The 16,784-nt window shown below is 68.5% G+C and overlaps 4 protein-coding genes across 6 annotated transcripts; all 4 read left to right on the top strand.

Annotated features, from left to right (window-relative positions):
- On the top strand, positions 1-479 carry TMEM101 (transmembrane protein 101; the record flags this gene model as incomplete). The annotated part of the gene is made up of 1 exon (XM_050985515.1): positions 1-479. A coding segment is annotated over one exon (243 nt), but the record flags the coding sequence as incomplete, so codon positions are not given.
- Positions 480-1,668: 1,189 nt separating this feature from the next.
- On the top strand, positions 1,669-3,958 carry LOC127060862 (peptide YY-like). The gene is made up of 4 exons (XM_050985716.1): positions 1,669-2,936; positions 3,387-3,565; positions 3,680-3,751; positions 3,899-3,958. Exons 2-4 carry the CDS (start codon positions 3,387-3,389, stop codon positions 3,921-3,923), a joined length of 276 nt encoding a protein of 91 aa, XP_050841673.1. The 5' UTR covers positions 1,669-2,936; the 3' UTR covers positions 3,924-3,958.
- A 608-nt stretch (positions 3,959-4,566) lies between these two features.
- Positions 4,567-6,839, top strand: LOC127060863 (pancreatic hormone-like). Its single transcript, XM_050985727.1, has 2 exons — positions 4,567-5,706; positions 6,776-6,839. The coding sequence occupies exons 1-2, from the start codon at positions 5,528-5,530 to the stop codon at positions 6,837-6,839; spliced, it is 243 nt and encodes an 80-aa protein (XP_050841684.1). The 5' UTR covers positions 4,567-5,527.
- A 1,550-nt stretch (positions 6,840-8,389) lies between these two features.
- On the top strand, positions 8,390-15,743 carry MPP2 (MAGUK p55 scaffold protein 2). 3 transcript variants are annotated; one of them, XM_050985843.1, is made up of 12 exons: positions 8,390-8,476; positions 9,746-9,864; positions 10,269-10,427; positions 10,539-10,688; positions 11,017-11,244; positions 12,219-12,350; positions 12,767-12,872; positions 13,174-13,242; positions 13,347-13,508; positions 14,129-14,331; positions 14,412-14,540; positions 14,868-15,743. In XM_050985843.1, the coding sequence occupies exons 2-12, from the start codon at positions 9,748-9,750 to the stop codon at positions 15,042-15,044; spliced, it is 1,632 nt and encodes a 543-aa protein (XP_050841800.1). In that variant the 5' UTR covers positions 8,390-8,476; positions 9,746-9,747; the 3' UTR covers positions 15,045-15,743. The 3 variants fall into 3 exon arrangements, with proteins under 3 accessions (XP_050841800.1, XP_050841799.1, XP_050841801.1); XM_050985842.1 differs by having other exon boundaries at positions 8,409-8,490; XM_050985844.1 differs by having other exon boundaries at positions 8,427-8,458.
- The last annotated feature ends 1,041 nt before the right edge of the window (positions 15,744-16,784 follow it).

The raw sequence follows: 16,784 nt of genomic DNA, 5'->3' as shown, positions 1-16,784 counted from the left end.
TTGGCCCTGCAGCTGCTCTTCCTGCTCTACGGGCTGCTGGCCCTGGCCTTCCTCTCGGGTTACTACGTGCGCACGGCGGCGCAGGTGCTGGCCGTGCTGCTGCCCCTGGCCATCCTGCTCATCGATGGCAACCTGGGCTACTGGCACGCCCTGCGCCGCGTCGAGTTCTGGAACCAGATGAAGCTCATCGGCCAGAACGTCGGCATCTTCGGGGCCGTGGTCATCCTGGCCACGGATGGATGAGGGGCAGCGGGGATAAAGGGTGGGAGGGATTTTTTAGGGAGCGCCGCTATTTATTTGTTGATTTTTTTGGGGTTTTTTTTTTGGTGGTGTTTGTAAATATTTGATAATTTTGGCGGAGGATGGGGTGGGGGGGGTCCTGCCTGGGGGGTGGTGGCCACTGTGTGGTCGGGGTCCCTCTCCCTGCTGAGGGGTGTCACTGCTCTCCCCCCCCACCCCAAAAAATGTATTTTTACTGATGCACTGAGAAATCTTTAATGTCTCACCCCAGGGGGCTCAGCTTTGGGTTCCAGGGTGAGGGGCTGCACATTTTGGGGCACAAATTGCTTTTGGGGTCCTGGAACTGTAATGCAGGAGTGGTTTGGGGAGCTGCTGGTGAGGGAAGGGCTGCTCTGGGGCAAACTGCTCCAGAGGAGTCACTTTGGAGGGAGCTGATTCAGGGGAAATGCTTTGGGGGGGCTTGGAGGGCAGAGCTCCTTAAGGGGCTTGTCCTGGAGGGGCTGCTGCAGGGGAGCCACTTTGGGGGGACAGGTCTGGGGAGGGATGCGAGTCTGAGGGGCTTGGGGAGAGCTGCTTGAGGGGGAGCCACTTTGGGGACTTGCTGGAGGGGCTGTGGGTGTTCTGGCAGGGGTGGGGGTCCCAGTGGGACCCAAGGAGGGGCTGGCAACCCTCAGGGTCCTCCCTGTGGGCTATAACTGCAGTGCCCTTGTCCTGTACCCGGGCTGTGTGTGTGTCCCCAACCCCCGGGCTGGGCAGGGCTCTGTGTGTGTCCCCCCCCCAGGGCAGGGCAGATGTCCGTGTCCCCCCCTCAGGTGTCCGTGTCCCCCCGCCCTGTCCGGAAAAGCAAACAGGGCTCAGGGCTGATAAGGGGCTTCCTCCGAGGGGCCCTAATGGCGCCTCCGGCGGAACCGGGGCCATAAAACGCGGGCAGGCGGCAGAGCCCTGTTTGCTCGGGGGGGCCACCGCGGCTCCTCAACCCCGGGACCCCCCCCACTGCAGCTCCAGCCCCGCGCCTTCACCCCCAGACCCTCCTCTTCCTCCTCACTGCCCTCTGGGAGGTGGGGGCAGGCAGGGGACACCCCCCAGCCCTGTCCCCGCCGGGGTCCCCGCTGTGCCGGGGGGTGCAGCCCTTGTCCCCCCCGCGGCAGAGCCATCCTGTGACCTTTGGAAAATGTCTGTTTGCTGTCACTCGGATAAATGGGGCAGAAAGCTCCCGCCTCCCCTCCCCGGGTCCCCCCGCGGCTTCTGGGGGCCACCCGCGCCCTGATCATCCCCTGCCTCGACAGCGCGGTGACATTGTCACTGCGGTGGGGTCCCCGCAGCCCCCTCGGTCCCGTGAAAGGTTCGGGGCCGGAGGGGCTGCGGGCGCTGCTCCCCCCTCCCGGCGCTGCCCGGAGCCCGGCGCCGCTCGGCCGGGACCCCCCGCCCTTGTCCCCGCGCCTCGCGGGTGTCACAGCGCGGCCACGCCACGGGGGACAGCCCCCCTCCCCACTGCCACCAGCCGCGTCCCCGCTGCCGCTCGCCCGGGTGACAACCGGGGCAGGAGTGGAGGGCGCGTCTCCTCCGGCCGCGGCTGGCACCCTCCCGTGTCCCCTCCGGCCGAATCGTGTCGCCTCCAGCCGCGCTGGTGGCACCCCACAGTGTCCCCACGGCCGTGTCCCCTCTGCCCCACTGGCCGGGGATGCGGCTGCAGCTGGGTGGGGCCATCCCGGCGGTTTTGGGGACCCCCTTCTGCCACCTGTCCCCATCCCAGTACCCCACGGTGGCTTTGGTGGCCGCTGCCCCGGCGGGCACGTCCCCGCCGCATCCCTCCGTGCCTCAGTTTCCCCCGGAGCCGGTGATTGCTCCTTAATGGTAAATCCATACGGGATTAATGTCCCCGCACGGGGGGCTGGAAAGGTCACCTCATCCGTCCTGGGGGTGGTGACAGCGCTCGATGGCGGTGGCGGGGCTGCGGTGACAGGGCTGTGGTGGCGGCTTCGTGCCTGGTCTGGGGAAACTGAGGCAGCCGTGGCTGCGGGTGTCTGTCCCCTCCACTGTCCCCCATGGGTGGCTCAGGGCCGTGAGTCTCGTCCCATGTGCCACGTTTGTGTCCCTGGGTGTGGCTGATGTCCCCGTGTCCCGCTGTCACATCCCGCGGCTGTCTCAGGGCAGGCTGTGTGTGACATGGCTGTGTGTGACATCCGTGTGTGTCCTCGTGCCACGGCTGTGTGTGACATCCATGTCAGTGTCTGTGTCCTGTGTCCTCGTGCCACGGCTCTGTGTCACATCCATGTCACTGTGCCGTGGCTGCCTGTCACATCTGCCATGTGCCACTTCGTACGTCCTGGCTGCCTGTGTGCCACGGTGACATGTCACGCCTGTGCCCATGTCCCGTGCCCGCCTGGCATTGCCATGTCCATGTCCTGTGGCCACACGCGTGTCCCCGTGTCCGTGTGTCCCGCCCGTGCCCCCCCCCCGCCCCGCTCTGTCCTCCCCAGCCCCTCTGTGTCCCAGGCTTGGGACCCTGCAGGGGGACAGTGACAGAGTGCTGGCACGTGTCCCCTGGTCCTGCGTGCCCGTGGGTCTGTCACGCGTGAGGGAGGAGCCACCAGCCCCCCTCGGGCTATAAAACCCGGGCGGGTGCAGGAGCTGCCGTGTCCCCGGAACTGTCACCCCACTGCCAGGCCCTGCCTGTCACCTCTGCCTCCGCCATCGTGAGTGCAGCGACGGGCGGGGGTCCCGGGGGGTCCCTGAGGGGAGTTCGGGACCCCGGGAGGGACAATCAGCTCGGGGACCTGTGGGTCCCTGGAGGGGGGGTGTCCCTTTGGGGGCACGGGGATCTCTGGGGTGATTTGGGGTGGGACAGCTCTCTTGGGGACACAGAGGGGGGGTCTCTGGGAGGGAGATGTCCCCGTGGGATATGGGGGGGTCCCGGGGGTGGAGATGTCCGTTGATGTCCCGGGGGTGGAGATGTCCCCGGGGCTGGGGTCCCGGGTGGGGGATGAAACAAACCCTTGGGGACCTGGGGTGCTCTGAGGGTGTGACATTCCCACAGGGATCGGGGTCCTGGGGTTTGCTGGGGGCAGAGCTGGTTTGGGGGTCCCGGGGATGATGGGGGTGGCCCCCCCTCAGCCACAGCCGCCCCTCGCCCCTGTCCCCCGCAGATGGTGACGCCCCCGCGGCCGTGGCGCGCGCTGGTGGCCGTGTCCCTCTGTGCCCTGCTGTGCCTGGCGGGCGCGTACCCCCCTAAACCCGAGAGCCCCGGCGACGACGCGTCCCCCGAGGAGATGGCCCGGTACTTCTCGGCCCTCCGCCACTACATCAACCTGGTCACGCGGCAGAGGTGAGCGCGACGGGAGCGGGGGACACCGTCCCTGTCCCCGCGGGATCCCCTTCGCACCTCCGCGCGCGCACCCGCGGGGTCCCCGTGGCTCAGGTGCGCTCCCGTGTCCCGCAGGTACGGGAAACGCGCCAGCCCCGGCGCCGCGGTGACGGAGCTGCTCCTGGGGGCCGGCAGTGACAGGTCACGGTGAGTGTCCCTGTCCCTGTCCCTCTCCCTGTGCCCAGCGCCCCGCGGGAGGGAGCACCCCGGGCTGGGGGTCCCGGGGCTGTTTGGGGTCCTGGGGGGGGGTCGGGGGTCTTTTTTCCCCTTCTCTCACACCAGCTCTTCCCGCAGGTACGATGACGACTCCTCGTGGTGACCTCCCCCCCCCCCCCCCCCCCCCCCAAACCCTCCCCATCTCTCCGGGACCCCCCAGGGACCCAGGGCCAGCACAGGACCCCCAATGGAAGGCCGGAGACCCCCAGAAACCGGCCCGGGGGGCGTCCCGCTGCCGGGGGGGAGCCCCGACCCCGTCCCCTCCCCACCGCTGCCGGGGGGGTCCCGCGCGGTCCCTGCACGGCCCCGCAGCGACAATAAAGAGCGATCGTGGGCACGGGCGGCTCCGCGCTGTGCGTGGGGGGCGCGGGGGGCACAGGGAGGGGCAGGAGGGATGGAGGGGGGATGGAGGGAGGGCAGGAGGAACAGGGGACAGGAGGTGCCAGGGTGCAGGGAAGGGGGGGTCTGGGGGGCGGGCAGGGATTGGGGGGTGAAAGGAGGGGAGCGGAGCGGAAGGGAGTGAGGGGTGGGAATTTTGGGGGAGGGGGAGCGGGGGGTGCTGGGGTTGGATACTGGGGTGAGCTGGGTGTGGGGTATGGGGGGCACTGGTGGGGGGATCCACCGCTGGGGAATGTCGGGGTGCTGGGGGGCTGGGGCACAGGGTTGGGGGCATTCGTGGGGGTGCTGCCCCTCCACCGTCCCCCTGCCCCACTCCCTCCCCTCAATCCACTCCTGCACCCCACCAGCCCCCCTGGCTGTGCCCCTCTCGTCCCTCTGTCCCTCCGTGGGGCCGGACACCCGTGCCCATGTCCTGTTCCCTCCGGGAGCCCCCTCAGCGCGGGGTCAAACATTAACCAGAGCTGTGCAGGGGCCAGCTGTCCCTGTCACCCCCCGCCACGGCCCCTGTCCCCCCTCCCCGTCCGAGTGGGCACCTGGCCACAGGTGCTGCGTGGCAGGGTGACATCAGCGGGGACACGGGGGGATAAAAGGGCCAGCACGGCGGTGGCAGCAGCGGCACCAAGGAGCCGGCGTGTCAGGCAGCGTCCCCTTGTCTCGCCGTGTCCCCGTGTCCCTGCCCGAGGAAGTAGGTGAGTGGGGACGGGGAGCTGCAGGTGTGTGACAAACGGGTGTGTGACAAACAGGTGTGTGACAAATGGGTTCGTGACAAATGGGTGTGTGTGTGACATGCGTGTGCAATGGTTTGTGCAAGGCTGCAGGTGTGCAGGACTGGGACACGGGGTGTGCAGGGGTGGGAGTGTGCAGGTGTGTTCAGGTGTGTTCAGGTGCATTCAGGTGTGCACAGGTGTGTGTGTGATGTGTGTTCAGGTGTGCAGATGTGCGCAGCTATGCACAGGTATGTGTGTGATGTGTGTTCAGGTGTGCAGATATGCGCAGCTACGCACAGGTGTGTGTGATGTGTGTTCAGGTGTGCAGCTGTGCACATCCACGTTCAGGTGTGTGTGATGTGTGTTCAGGTGTGCAGCTGTGCACAGCCGCGTTCAGGTGTGTGTGATGCGTGTTCAGGTGTGCAGCTGTGCACATCCACGTTCAGGTGTGTGTGATGTGTGTTCAGGTGTGCAGCTGTGCACAGCCGCGTTCAGGTGTGTGTGATGCGTGTTCAGCTGTGCAGCTGTGTGCGTGCTCCATGTGCGAGCGCGCCCTGTCCCGTTCCCACCCCGCTGTCACCCCGCTGTCGCTGTCACAGCCATGTCCCCGCACCGGCCGCCGCTGCTGTTGGTGGCCTGCGCTGTGGTGGCGCTGCTGCCGCTGCGGCCCTGCGCGGCCCCGGTGCAGCCCGCCTACCCCGGCGACGACGCGCCCGTGGAGGACCTGCTGCGCTTCTACAACGACCTGCAGCAGTACCTGAACGTCGTCACGCGCCCGCGGTGAGCAGGGCCCGCGGCTGCCCGTCCTGATGGGCTCCTTGTCGCGACACACCCCCAATCGCGACGTGCTCCCCATCGCGGCACTCTCCCTACCGTGACGTGCTCCCCGTCCCGATGTGCTCCCACCATGGTGTGCTTCCCTTCGTGACACCATCCCCATCCCAGTGCACTCCCTGTCGTGACATGCTCCCTGTCGTGACACACTTCCTGTCATGACGCGCTCCCCATCTCAATGTGCTCCCTGTCGTGACACGCTCCTTGTCGTGATATGCTCCCTGTCATGACATGCTCCCTGTCGTGACACGCTCCCTGTCCCGATGCACTCCCTGTCATGACATGATCCCTGTCATGACACGCTCTCCATCCCAATGTGGTCCCTGTCGTGACACTCTCCCTGTCGTGACATGCTCCCTATCCCAATGCACTCCATCGTGACATGCTCCCTGTCGTGACATGCTCCCTGTCGTGACACGCTCCCCATCTCAATGCACTCCCTGTCGTGACATGCTCCCTGTCGTGACACGCTCCCCATCACGAGGTGCTCCCTGTCCCATGCTCCCCATCACTGCCCGCTCCCCGTCGCGCCCCTCTCCCTATCGGGATTTATCGATTCAGGGTGGCCCCAGCTCGGTCCATGCCGTGCTCTGACTCGGTGATTTCGGAAGGCTGAACAAACCCTTTCCTGGGCTGGGTTACATCACACTAATGCTATATTAAAATTACACTAAGGAGACACTACACTAAGGAGAAACTACAGAAAAACCCTGTGTCTGGTACTACAGACGCAGCTCTGACCCAATCAACCCCAACAACAATCAGCAGAATCCAATTAGCAAATCTCTCGGCTGAGCAATCTCCGTAACACATTCCACGTGTGCCAAACAGTGGGAGCAGCAAGTAGAGATAAAAACTGTTTGTTTTCTTCTCTGAGCTTCTCCCAGCCTTCCCCAGGAGAAATCCTGGGAGAGAGGGTGATGTCTCTGTCCCTTCAGAGAATGTGAATGCCACAGGGACCCTCTCCCCGTGGTGTGTCACTGTCACCTTGTCCCTTAACGTGTCCCCATTGCAGGTATGGCAAGCGGGCAGGTGGGCGAGCGCTGGGCCAGGAGCCCCTGGGAGCCCCAGGCTGCTGAGCCCCAGGTGAGGGGCTAGGGGGCGAGAGGAGCCCCCCACGGCTCCCCCCACGCTCCCCCTGGCCTCAGGGTCCCCATGGGGACAGCCTGGGGGTAAGGGGGGCTCTGGGTGGGGGGAATTCAGAGGGAGGTCCTGAGGGTGGCAGAGCGGGGGACGTGGGACTGGGGGGGATCTCAGGGGGCCCTGAGGGTGGGGGGATGTGGGGCCGAGGGGATCGGGGGGGCCCTGAAGGTGTCAGGGTGGGAGTGTGGGACTGGGGGGGTCTCTGTGGGGAGGGGGACACAGTGTGACCACCCTCCCCCCTTTTGTTTCAGGGACACCGGTGGGGCCGAGTGGGTGAAGAAGCCCAGGGGGTGCAGCCCCCCCACCCCCACTGCACCCCCGGCCCCCCCAGAGCCATCACTGTGGCGCCAGGACAGACCCCCCTCAATAAACCCCCCCCTGCAGCCACCGCCTCTCCTGCCTCTGCCTGCTGGGGACACTGGGGACAGTGGCCGTGGGGAATGGGAGTGCTGGGGACACTGGGGGTGTTACAGACACTGAGTCTGGGGACCGTGGGGATGCTGGGGACAGAGGGGGTGACGGTGGCTCTGGGGGTGCTGGGGGCACGGGACACTGAGGCACTGAGGGTGTTGGTGACACCGAATGGCTGGGCTGGGGACACTGGGGGTGCTGTGACTGGGGACACTGGGGACACCGAGTGGCTGTGGCTGGGGACACTGGGGGTGCTGTGACTGGGGACTCTGGGGACACCGAGTGGCTGTGCTGGTGACACTGGGGGTGCTGTGACTGGGGACTCTGGGGACACCGAGTGGCTGTGCTGGGGACACTGGGGGTGCTGTGACTGGGGACTCTGGGGACACCGAGTGGCTGTGGCTGGGGACACTGGGGGTGCTGTGACTGGGGACTCTGGGGACACCGAGTGGCTGGGCTGGGGACACTGGGGGTGCTGTGACTGGGGACTCTGGGGACACCGAGTGGCTGTGGCTGGGGACACTGGGGGTGCTGTGGCTGGGGACTCTGGGGACACCGAGTGGCTGTGCTGGTGACACTGGGGGTGCTGGCATTGTGGACACGCCTACGCGGCCGTCCCAGTGCCTGTCGCTGTCCCTGTCCCCGTCCGTTCGGTGCCAGTCGCGCGTGTCCCGCCGCTCCGCCGCGATGCCTGCGGCCGCCCCCGCCTCGGTCACGGGTGAGCGCGCGCGCGCGCCGGGCGGGGGTCGCACGCGCGCGCTCGCGGGCACGCGCGCGTGCAAACACCCCACACCCCCACCTTCATGCACGCGCGGGGTGGCAGGGTCGTGGTAAGGGGGTGGGGGGTGTCCCTGGACGGGGAGCTCAGGGTGCGTGTGCGCGCGTCGGGCACGCGCGCGTGCGCGGGGCACACCCAGGCCGGGCACACGCGTGTGCAAGGGGCGGGAGGGGGAGGGGGGTGGTCTCTCCTGCGGGGGTGGGCGCCTGAGCGCGCGCTCTCGTTGTTGTGCGGGTGCGCGTGCGTTGCACGCGGCCCCTTTAAATCCTCGCTCCCTCCCCCCCCCCCTCCCACCGCCCCCTTAAAGGGGCCGAGCCCCCGCCGTCCCCCTCCCCACGCCGCGGGGGGGTCCCACCCGCGAGCGGGGTGGGTGTGCAAGCACGGGTGTGCAAACGCGGGTGAGCGGGCACGGGGCGGGGGGGAGAGCACGGGAGGGGCGGGGGCAGCGGGGAGTGCGCCGTGGGTTTGCACGCGAGCGGGAGCGCGCGTGGGGAGGCGCGTAGGCGCGCGCGGGGGCGCGCGAGCGCGGGGGCGCGCGTGTCGGCGAGGGCGCGCACACGCGTGTGCGCCGCGCAGGTGCGCGGCTGTGTTTGGGGGGGTGGTGGTGGTGCGTGGGTCCGCACACGCGCGTGAGCGCGCTCAAATGGTTTGCACGCGTGGGGTGCTCGCATGCGTGTGCACACGCGGGAGACGCGCGTGCACGAGCCGTGCACGCGCGTGTGAGCTCACGCCGCTCCCCCCCCCACCCCCGTACCCCTCCGCCCCCTCCCCGCCGCCCGGTGTGCAAAGCGGCCGGAGCGTGCCCGGTGCACACGCGTGTGCAAGGCGGGGGGCGCGGGGCCGGCTCGGGTGGGGGCCCCACGCGGGGCCGGGGGGTTGCGGGGGGGCGGTGGTACCCGGATCTGGGGCGGGGGAGCCCGGCCCCGCAGCCATGAGCCGCCCCGGCCCCGGGTCCCCGCCGCTCGGCCCGACCCCCGCCCGCGCCCCCCCGGCACCCCCAGGTACGGGGGGCTGGGAGGGGCCGGGGGCGCAGCCCCGCGGTGCGGGTGAGGCCGCTCGGGGGGCGGCGCGGAGTAGGGATGCTGTGGGGGATGAGACAGGTGGAGGGAGATGGGATGGGGGTTCTGGTGGTGCTGTGACCCCCCCCCCTCGATGGGGAGGGGGGGCTGAGGGATGCCCCCCCCCCCCGCGCACCCCCGGCTGCTTCGCCATCGTCCCCCGCCATTGCAGCGCAGCCGCGCAGCCGCTCCCGCCCCCGCGGCCCCGGATGCGGCCCCCCCTCAATTGCATCGCCCCCCCCATCTCATTCGTACCCCCATTGCACCCCTCCCCGCTCTATTGCCCCCCTTTGAAGCCCCCCCCCCCGTTACTCTGTGCTCCGGGAGGCTTTCGACTGCACGGTGATAATTTGGGGGGGGGGGGTGGGTGTCCATCCCCTTGTCGCCCCGGCTGAAGGAGGAGGGGGCATTTCCGCACTGCCAGCGGACCCCGACACTTGTCCCCGTAATGGGGGGGGGGGCGATGACGATGGGACAGGGGTGCCTGTGACAGGAATGGGGGGGACACGAGCACCCCTGCCTGCACTTTCACCCACGGCGCTACTCCTCCCCCCCCTCCGTGTCCCCCCCTCCGTGTCCCTGTGCCCCCCCCCAGCCATGCAGCAGGTCCTGGACAACCTGATGGGGCTCCCGGGGACCCCGGGGGTGGCGGACCTTGACCTCATCTTCCTCCGCGGTATCATGGAGAGCCCCATCGTCCGCTCCCTGGCCAAGGTACGGCGGCGTGGGGGGCGCGGGGGGCGCGGGTCCCCCCGGCTCCGGCACCCCCGGGACTTGCGGGAGTGCCCCCCGTGTGTGTGTGCTTGTGTCCCTCTTCCCGTCACCCAGGGGTCCCTAATCCCACCCAGCACCCCCAGATCCCCAATTCCCCCTGGCCCTGGGGGTCCCTAACAGCTCTGCTGTCCTCTCGGCCCCCCCAGAGGTCCCTCATGCATCCCGGGGTCCCTAATCCGCCCCAGGGGTCCTTGGGGACACCCTGTCCGACCGGGGTGGGGGGGGTCCCCGATCCCCTCAACCGCTGAAGATCCCGAATCGCCCCGGGGGTCCCGAATGCCCCCGGCACTCGGGGGTCTCGGCCCTCACCCGCCCGTCCCTGGGGGTGTCCCCGGTGTCGCCAGGCGCACGAGCGGCTGGAGGAGCGGAAGCTGGAGGCGGTGCGCGGGGACAACCTGGCGCTGGTGCAGGAGATCCTGCGGGACATCGGGCGCCTGGCGCGGCCCGAGGCGCAGGGAGCGGCGGCGGAGCTGGCCCGGATCCTGCGGGAACCGCACTTCCAGGTGCGTGGGACACGAGCGGGACCCTCTGTCCCGCGCCACAAGGCGTGTGACACACGCGTGTGCCAGGCGTGTGGGACACAGCGGTGACCCCCCCGGCCCCGCGTGTCCCAGTCGCTGCTGGAGACCCACGACTCGGTGGCTGCCAAGAGTTACGACCCCCCCCCGAGCAGCCCCGGCCCGGAGGCCTCGCTGGGGTCGCAGCCCGTGCCCCCCGACGCCGTGCGCATGGTGGGCATCCGCAAGGCAGCCGGGGAGAACCTGGTGAGCCCGGCCGGGGTGGCACTTTGGGGGGTAGAGGGTGCTGCAGGGGAGCCGGGAGGTGATGGTGGGACGTTTTAGGGTGCTGGGAGATTTTGGGGCGCTGGAGAGTGTTGGGGCGTTGGGGACATTGGCAGCATTGTGGGGTACGGGGGCGTTGTGGGGTGATGGGGCGTTGTGGGGTGCTGTGGGCATTGCGAGGCACCGGGTGGCTTTTTAGGGTGACTGGGAGCGTTTTGGGGTGCTGGGGGCGTAGCGGGGTGTCCGTTGGGTGCCAGGTGGGTGTCACGGGTGTGTTCCTGCTGGGGCCTGAGCGGGGCTGTCCCCTCAGGGGGTGACGTTCCGGGTGGAGCGGGGGGAGCTGGTGATCGCCCGCATCCTGCACGGGGGGATGGTGGCGCAGCAGGGGCTGCTGCACGTGGGGGACGTGATCCGCGAGGTGAACGGGAGAGAGGTGGGCAGCGACCCTCGGGCGCTGCAGGACAGCCTGCGCCACGCCAGCGGCAGCGTCGTGCTCAAGATCCTGCCCAGCTACCAGGAGCCCCACCCGCCCCGCCAGGTACCGCCCCACATCCCGCCCTGCATCCCACCTGCATCCCTCCCCGCGTCCCACCTGGATCCCACCCGCATCCCTCGCCAAATCCTACCTGCATCCGCCCTGCATCTGCCCCTCATCCCACCTGCATCCCACCCCCATCCCTCCCCACATCCCACCTGGATCCCACCCGCATCCCTCGGCAAATCCTACCTGCATCCCACCTGCATCTGCTCCTCATCCCACCTGCATCCCACCCCCATCCCTCCCCAAATCCCACCCGCATCCTTTCCCAAGTCCCACCTGCATCCCGCACCCACCATTCTGCTCACAGCTCCCCTGTCCCGTGTTCCCAACCTCGCGTTGTCCCCCTGTCCGTGCCCTGTGCCCCTGGGCTGGTGGGACCCCCGTGTCCCCCCCGTGCCCTCTCTGCCGGGCTCGGCCTGTCCCTTCCCTGTCCCTGTCCCCGTCCCTGCACAGGACTCGGGTGCCAGCTGGCAAAGGGTGCCCTGTGCTGCCCCTCCCCGCCCTGTGCCAGCCATCCCCGTCTCCGAGGGACAAAGCAGCGCTGTCCCCTCGCTGGCTGTCCCTGCGCTGTCCCCACGCTGTCCCCGCGCTGTCCCGCTGCCGCCGGCGCGGTGCCCCGTGTGCCACACGGCCGTGTGTCCCCGCACGTCCCCATGTGCGCCATCGCGGGCGCGGCGCTGGCGGCGCTGGGCACCCTCGTGTGCCTGTCGCTGGCCCTGGGGCTGTGCCTGGGGGTCGCCGTGGTGGTCGCGTGGGGCGCGGCGGCGGCGGCCGGAGCCCTGTGCGTGTGCGCGGGGGCCGTGCGGGCCTGGCTGCGGCGGGCACGGGGGGCACACCCCGGCGGGGGGGGCTCCTAGCGGGGCACACGCGCGTGGCTGCGTGTGACACGGGTCCCGCGTGTCCCCTCGCGGAGGGGAGGGGGCATCCCGGGCGTACGGGGGTCCCCCCCGCGCTGATCCACCTGTCGCCAGGTGTTTGTCAAGTGTCACTTCGACTACGACCCGGCCACCGACAGCCTCATCCCCTGCAAGGAGGCTGGGCTCAAGTTCATGGCCGGGGACCTGCTGCAGATCGTCAACCAGGATGACCCCAACTGGTGGCAGGTCAGGGGGGCCCTGGAGGGGTGGCCTGGGGGGTGGTGGCACTTTGACCCCATCCTGAGGGGGTTCTGGGGGAGATCGAGGGGTCCCTGTGGGCTTGGGGTGTGCCTGGGAGAATTCCTGTGAAGTCGGGGGGGTCCCTGGAGCTGGGGGGGGCTACTGGGGAATTGGGGGGGTCCCTGGAGCAGGGGAGGGTTCCTGTGTGGACACAGAGGACCTTAGAAATTAGGGGATTTCCTGGAGTTTGGGATGCGTGTCCCTGTCGGGATTTGGGGCTGAGGAGAGTCCCTGGAAATGGGGAGGGTCCTTGTGGAACTTGGGGGGGGGGTCCCCGGAGCTGGGGGGGTTCCCTGAGGTCAGATGGGTCTCTGGACTCCCGGGGGTTGGGGGGGTCCCCATGCGTGGCTCCATGTCCCCAGGCGTGCCACGTGGAGGGTGGCAGCGCGGGGCTGGTGCCCAGCCAGCTGCTGGAGGAGAAGCGCAAGGCTTTCGTCAAGCGGGACGGGGAGGTGGCTCCCTCCTCAGGTACGGGGACACCGACCCGGCCGCGGGGGACACGGCTTGGCGGGGCGGGGGGATGGAAGGGCCACCTCCCGAGGGGGAGAACGGCGGGTCCCCTGCTCTCTGTGACAATGTCCCCCTCGCCCCAGGGCCCTGTCCCCTCAGCACTGTCCCGCAGGAGTCCCCGATTCTCAGGGTGATGTCCCCGTGGCACTGCCCCTGCGGGAGATCCCAGCTCCCGTGCCCCTTGTCCCCGTGCCAGGGTGCTGTCCCCGTCCCTGTCCCCGTCCCTGTCCCCAGCTCAGCCAGCCCCTTGCCCTGGCAGGGGCCCTTTGTGGCAGCCTCAGCGGGAAGAGGAAGAAGAGAATGATGTACCTGACGACGAAGAACGCCGGTGAGTGTCCCAGGGCACTTCCCCGGGGAAGCGGTGGTGGCACCCGCTGGGACAAGGGTGCCCTGGGGTCCCCAGGAGGGGTGCCAACCCTGTCCCTCTCCCAGAGTTCGACCGGCACGAGCTGCTGATCTACGAGGAGGTGGCGCGGATGCCGCCGTTCCGCCGGAAAACGCTGGTACTGATCGGGGCTCAGGGCGTGGGGCGCCGCAGCCTCAAGAACAAGCTGATCATGTCCGACCAGGCGCGCTACGGCACCACCATCCCCTGTGAGTGTCCCTGTCGCCCCCGGCACCACCCCTGAACCCGGAGCGTCGTTGTCCCCTGAGATTATCATCGTCCCTGTCCCCGCGGCACCACCTCTGTCCCCGGAGCATCGCTGTCCCCTATCACCACCCCTCTGCCCCATCATCGTCCCTGTCCCCTGTGCTCATCCCTGCCCCAGGAGCATCGCTGTCCCCTGTCACCACCCCTCTGCCCCATCATCGTCCCTGTCCCCTGTACTCATCCCTGCCCCAGGAGCATCGCTGTCCCCTGTCACCACACCTCTGCCCCATCATCGTCCCTGTCCCCTGTGCTCATCCCTGCCCCCGGAGCACCGCTGTCCCCTGTCACCACCCCTCTGCCCCATCATCGTCCCTGTCCCCTGTGCTCATCCCTGTCCCCTGTGCTCATCCCTGCCCCTGTCACCACCCCTCTGCCCCATCATCGTCCTTGTCCTCTGTGCTCATCCCTGCCAGCGTCCCTGTCCCTGCCAGCATTCCCGCCCCTGCCATCCCTGTCCCCTGCCAGCATTCCTGTCCCCGCCCCGCTGCCATCCCTGTCCCCGTGACGGTTCCCGGACTGGACGGCGGGGCGGGCCGGTGTCACTCGTGTCCCCCCGCGGCAGACACGTCCCGGAAGCCGAAGGAGAGCGAGCGGGACGGGCAGGGCTACCGCTTCGTGTCGCGGGGCGAGATGGAGGCGGACATCAAGGCGGGTCGGTACCTGGAGCACGGCGAGTACGAGGGGAACCTGTACGGCACCAGGATCGACTCCATCCGCGCCGTGGTGGACGCGGGCAAGATGTGCATCCTGGACGTGAACCCGCAGGTGGGGGACACGGCCAGGGGACGGCGACAGCGACAGCCGGGCCCTCCGGACGCGGGGCTGAGCGCTGTCCCCACGGCCAGGCCGTCAAGGTGCTGAGGACGGCGGAGTTCGTGCCCTACGTGGTGTTCATCGAAGCCCCCGGGCCCGAGAGGCTGCGAGCCATGAACAGGGCGGCCCTGGAGAGCGGCGTGGCCACCAAACAGCTCACGGTGAGCCGGGGAAACTGAGGCAGGTTTGGGGGGCAGGAGGAGGACACAGTGGGTGTCCCCTGCCATCCCGAGGGGTGATGGGGAAACTGAGGCAGGAGGAGGACACACAGGTCACAGTGGGTGTTCCCCACCATCCCGGGGGGTGATGGGGAAACTGAGGCAGGTTTTGGGGGGCAGGAGGAGGACACACAGGTCGCAGTGGGTGTTCCCCACCATCCTGGGGGCTGATGGGGAAACTGAGGCAGGAGGAGGACACACAGGTTGCAGTGCGTATTCCCCACCATCCTGGGGGGTGATGGGGAAACTGAGGCAGGTTCTGGGGGGCAGGAGGCAGACGCCCAGCGCACGGTGGAGGAGAGCAGCCGCATCCAGCGTGGCTACGGGCACTACTTCGACCTGAGCCTGACCAACGATGACCTGGAGCGCACCTTCGGGCGGCTGCGGGAGGCCATGGAGCACCTGCGCGTGCAGCCCCAGTGGGTCCCCGTCACCTGGGTCTATTAGGGACCCCCGACCCCCCCTCTCAACCCCCCCAACCCACCTGGGGGGGCAGCTGGGGGCTGTGTCTCACCATGAGCTTGCCGTGCTCACCCCCACGGGGGCAGGGGGGGGTTCTCTCCAGAGCCCCCCCAGGCTGAGCCCGACCCCTCTGTCCCCCCTGGTCTGCCCCAAATCTGGGGAGGGGCAGAAGCGGCCGTGGGGTCTCATGGGGGGCACAGCCCCCCCACAGCTGAGTCACTGCCAGAACCTGGGGAAGCCCCCCTGTCCCGGGTGGGGACCCCCGGATTGGGGATGGGGGGTGCGGGGTTTGGGGGGGGTCCCCTCCCTGTCCCCCAGGCCACAACCCCCCCTCAGGGACCCCCTTCCCCCCTTACCAGGGTGGAGGTCCCTCGCTGTCCCTCGTGTCCCCTGTCACCCCTTCCCAGGTAGCAATAACCCCCGCCCCGTGCCCTGTAATTAACCCTTAATTAACCTTTAACCGACCTGGTAATTAACCTTGTAATTAACCCAGTGGGGGGATGTGGCTGGGGACTCGCTGCGGAGGGTCTGGGGTGGTGACAGGGCGTGTCCCCAAGGGACAGGGACACGGGGGGTGCGGGGTGTGCCCCCGTGTCCCTCCTGCCCCGTGTCCCCTCAGTCCTTGTCGCCGTTCGCTCCTTTTTGGTACTTTGCTGTCGGTTTTATTAAAGGAGAGAAAAATGGGTTTGTCCCTTGTGGTGACCGCGAGGGGGGGCTGGCGTCACCTGTGTCACTTGTGTCACCTGTGTCACACCTGCCGCCTCACCCCCAGCCCTGCCCCACGTGGCGCTGATGGTTTTTTATCTGCAGATCCCCAGTTCCCACCAGTCTGGGGCTGGGAGGGCGCTGGGAGGGCTGGGGGGGTGCGGTGAGCGTGTCACGAGCGTGTCACACGCGTGTCACCTTGCACAAGCACCGGGCCCTTTCTTGGTGCCGCCGGGAGGGGTCAGCAGAGCTGCAGGCACCGGGGGGGGGGGGGGGTGGGCGTGCAAGGGGGCGTGGGGGGCGTGCAAGGGGGTGTGGGCGTGCCAAGGGGGCGTGGGCGTGCCAAGGGGGTTTTGGCTCCCTTGCACAAGCGTGGGTATGCCCGTGTTTGTGCGTGCAGCTCCCTGGGGTGACACGCACGTCCCCACCTCGTGCACACGCGTGGGCACCTCCCATGGGCTGCCGTGGGCATGGGGTGTCATTGGATGTCACACGCTGTCACAGGGTGCCGTGGGGTGCCATGGCCATGGGGTGTCACAGGGTGCCATGGCCATTGGATGTCACAGGGTGCCATGGGGTGCCATGGCCATGGGGTGTCATTGGATGTCACAGGGTGCCATGGGGTGCCATGGCCATGGGGTGTCATTGGATGTCACGAGGTGCCATGGGGTGCCATGGCCATGGGGTGTCATTGGATGTCACGAGGTGCCATGGCCATGGGGTGTCACAGGGTGCCATGGCCATAGGGTGGCGTCTGGTGTCCTAGAGTCCCATAGGGGTGCCCTATCTGTGGGTGCCCTTTCCATGGGCGCCCTGTCCATGCGTGCCCTGTCCGTGGGTGCCCTGTCCGTGGATGTCCTGTCCATGCAGTGCCCTGCCCGTGGGCGCTGTGTCCTGTCTGTGGGTGTCCTGTCTGGGAGCTCTGTGTCTTTAAGCAGCGCTGTCCCTAAAGCCGCTGTGTTGGCCGGTCCATAATCCCCGTGTCCCTAAGCTGCTGTGCCTTTAAGGGCTGGGGCCACA

Source organism: Serinus canaria, chromosome 27 (genome assembly GCF_022539315.1).
Source record: "Serinus canaria isolate serCan28SL12 chromosome 27, serCan2020, whole genome shotgun sequence".
NCBI lineage: Eukaryota > Metazoa > Chordata > Aves > Passeriformes > Fringillidae > Serinus > Serinus canaria.
Note: the sequence above shows the minus strand (reverse complement) of the source record. Positions and strands in the feature narration are given on the sequence as shown.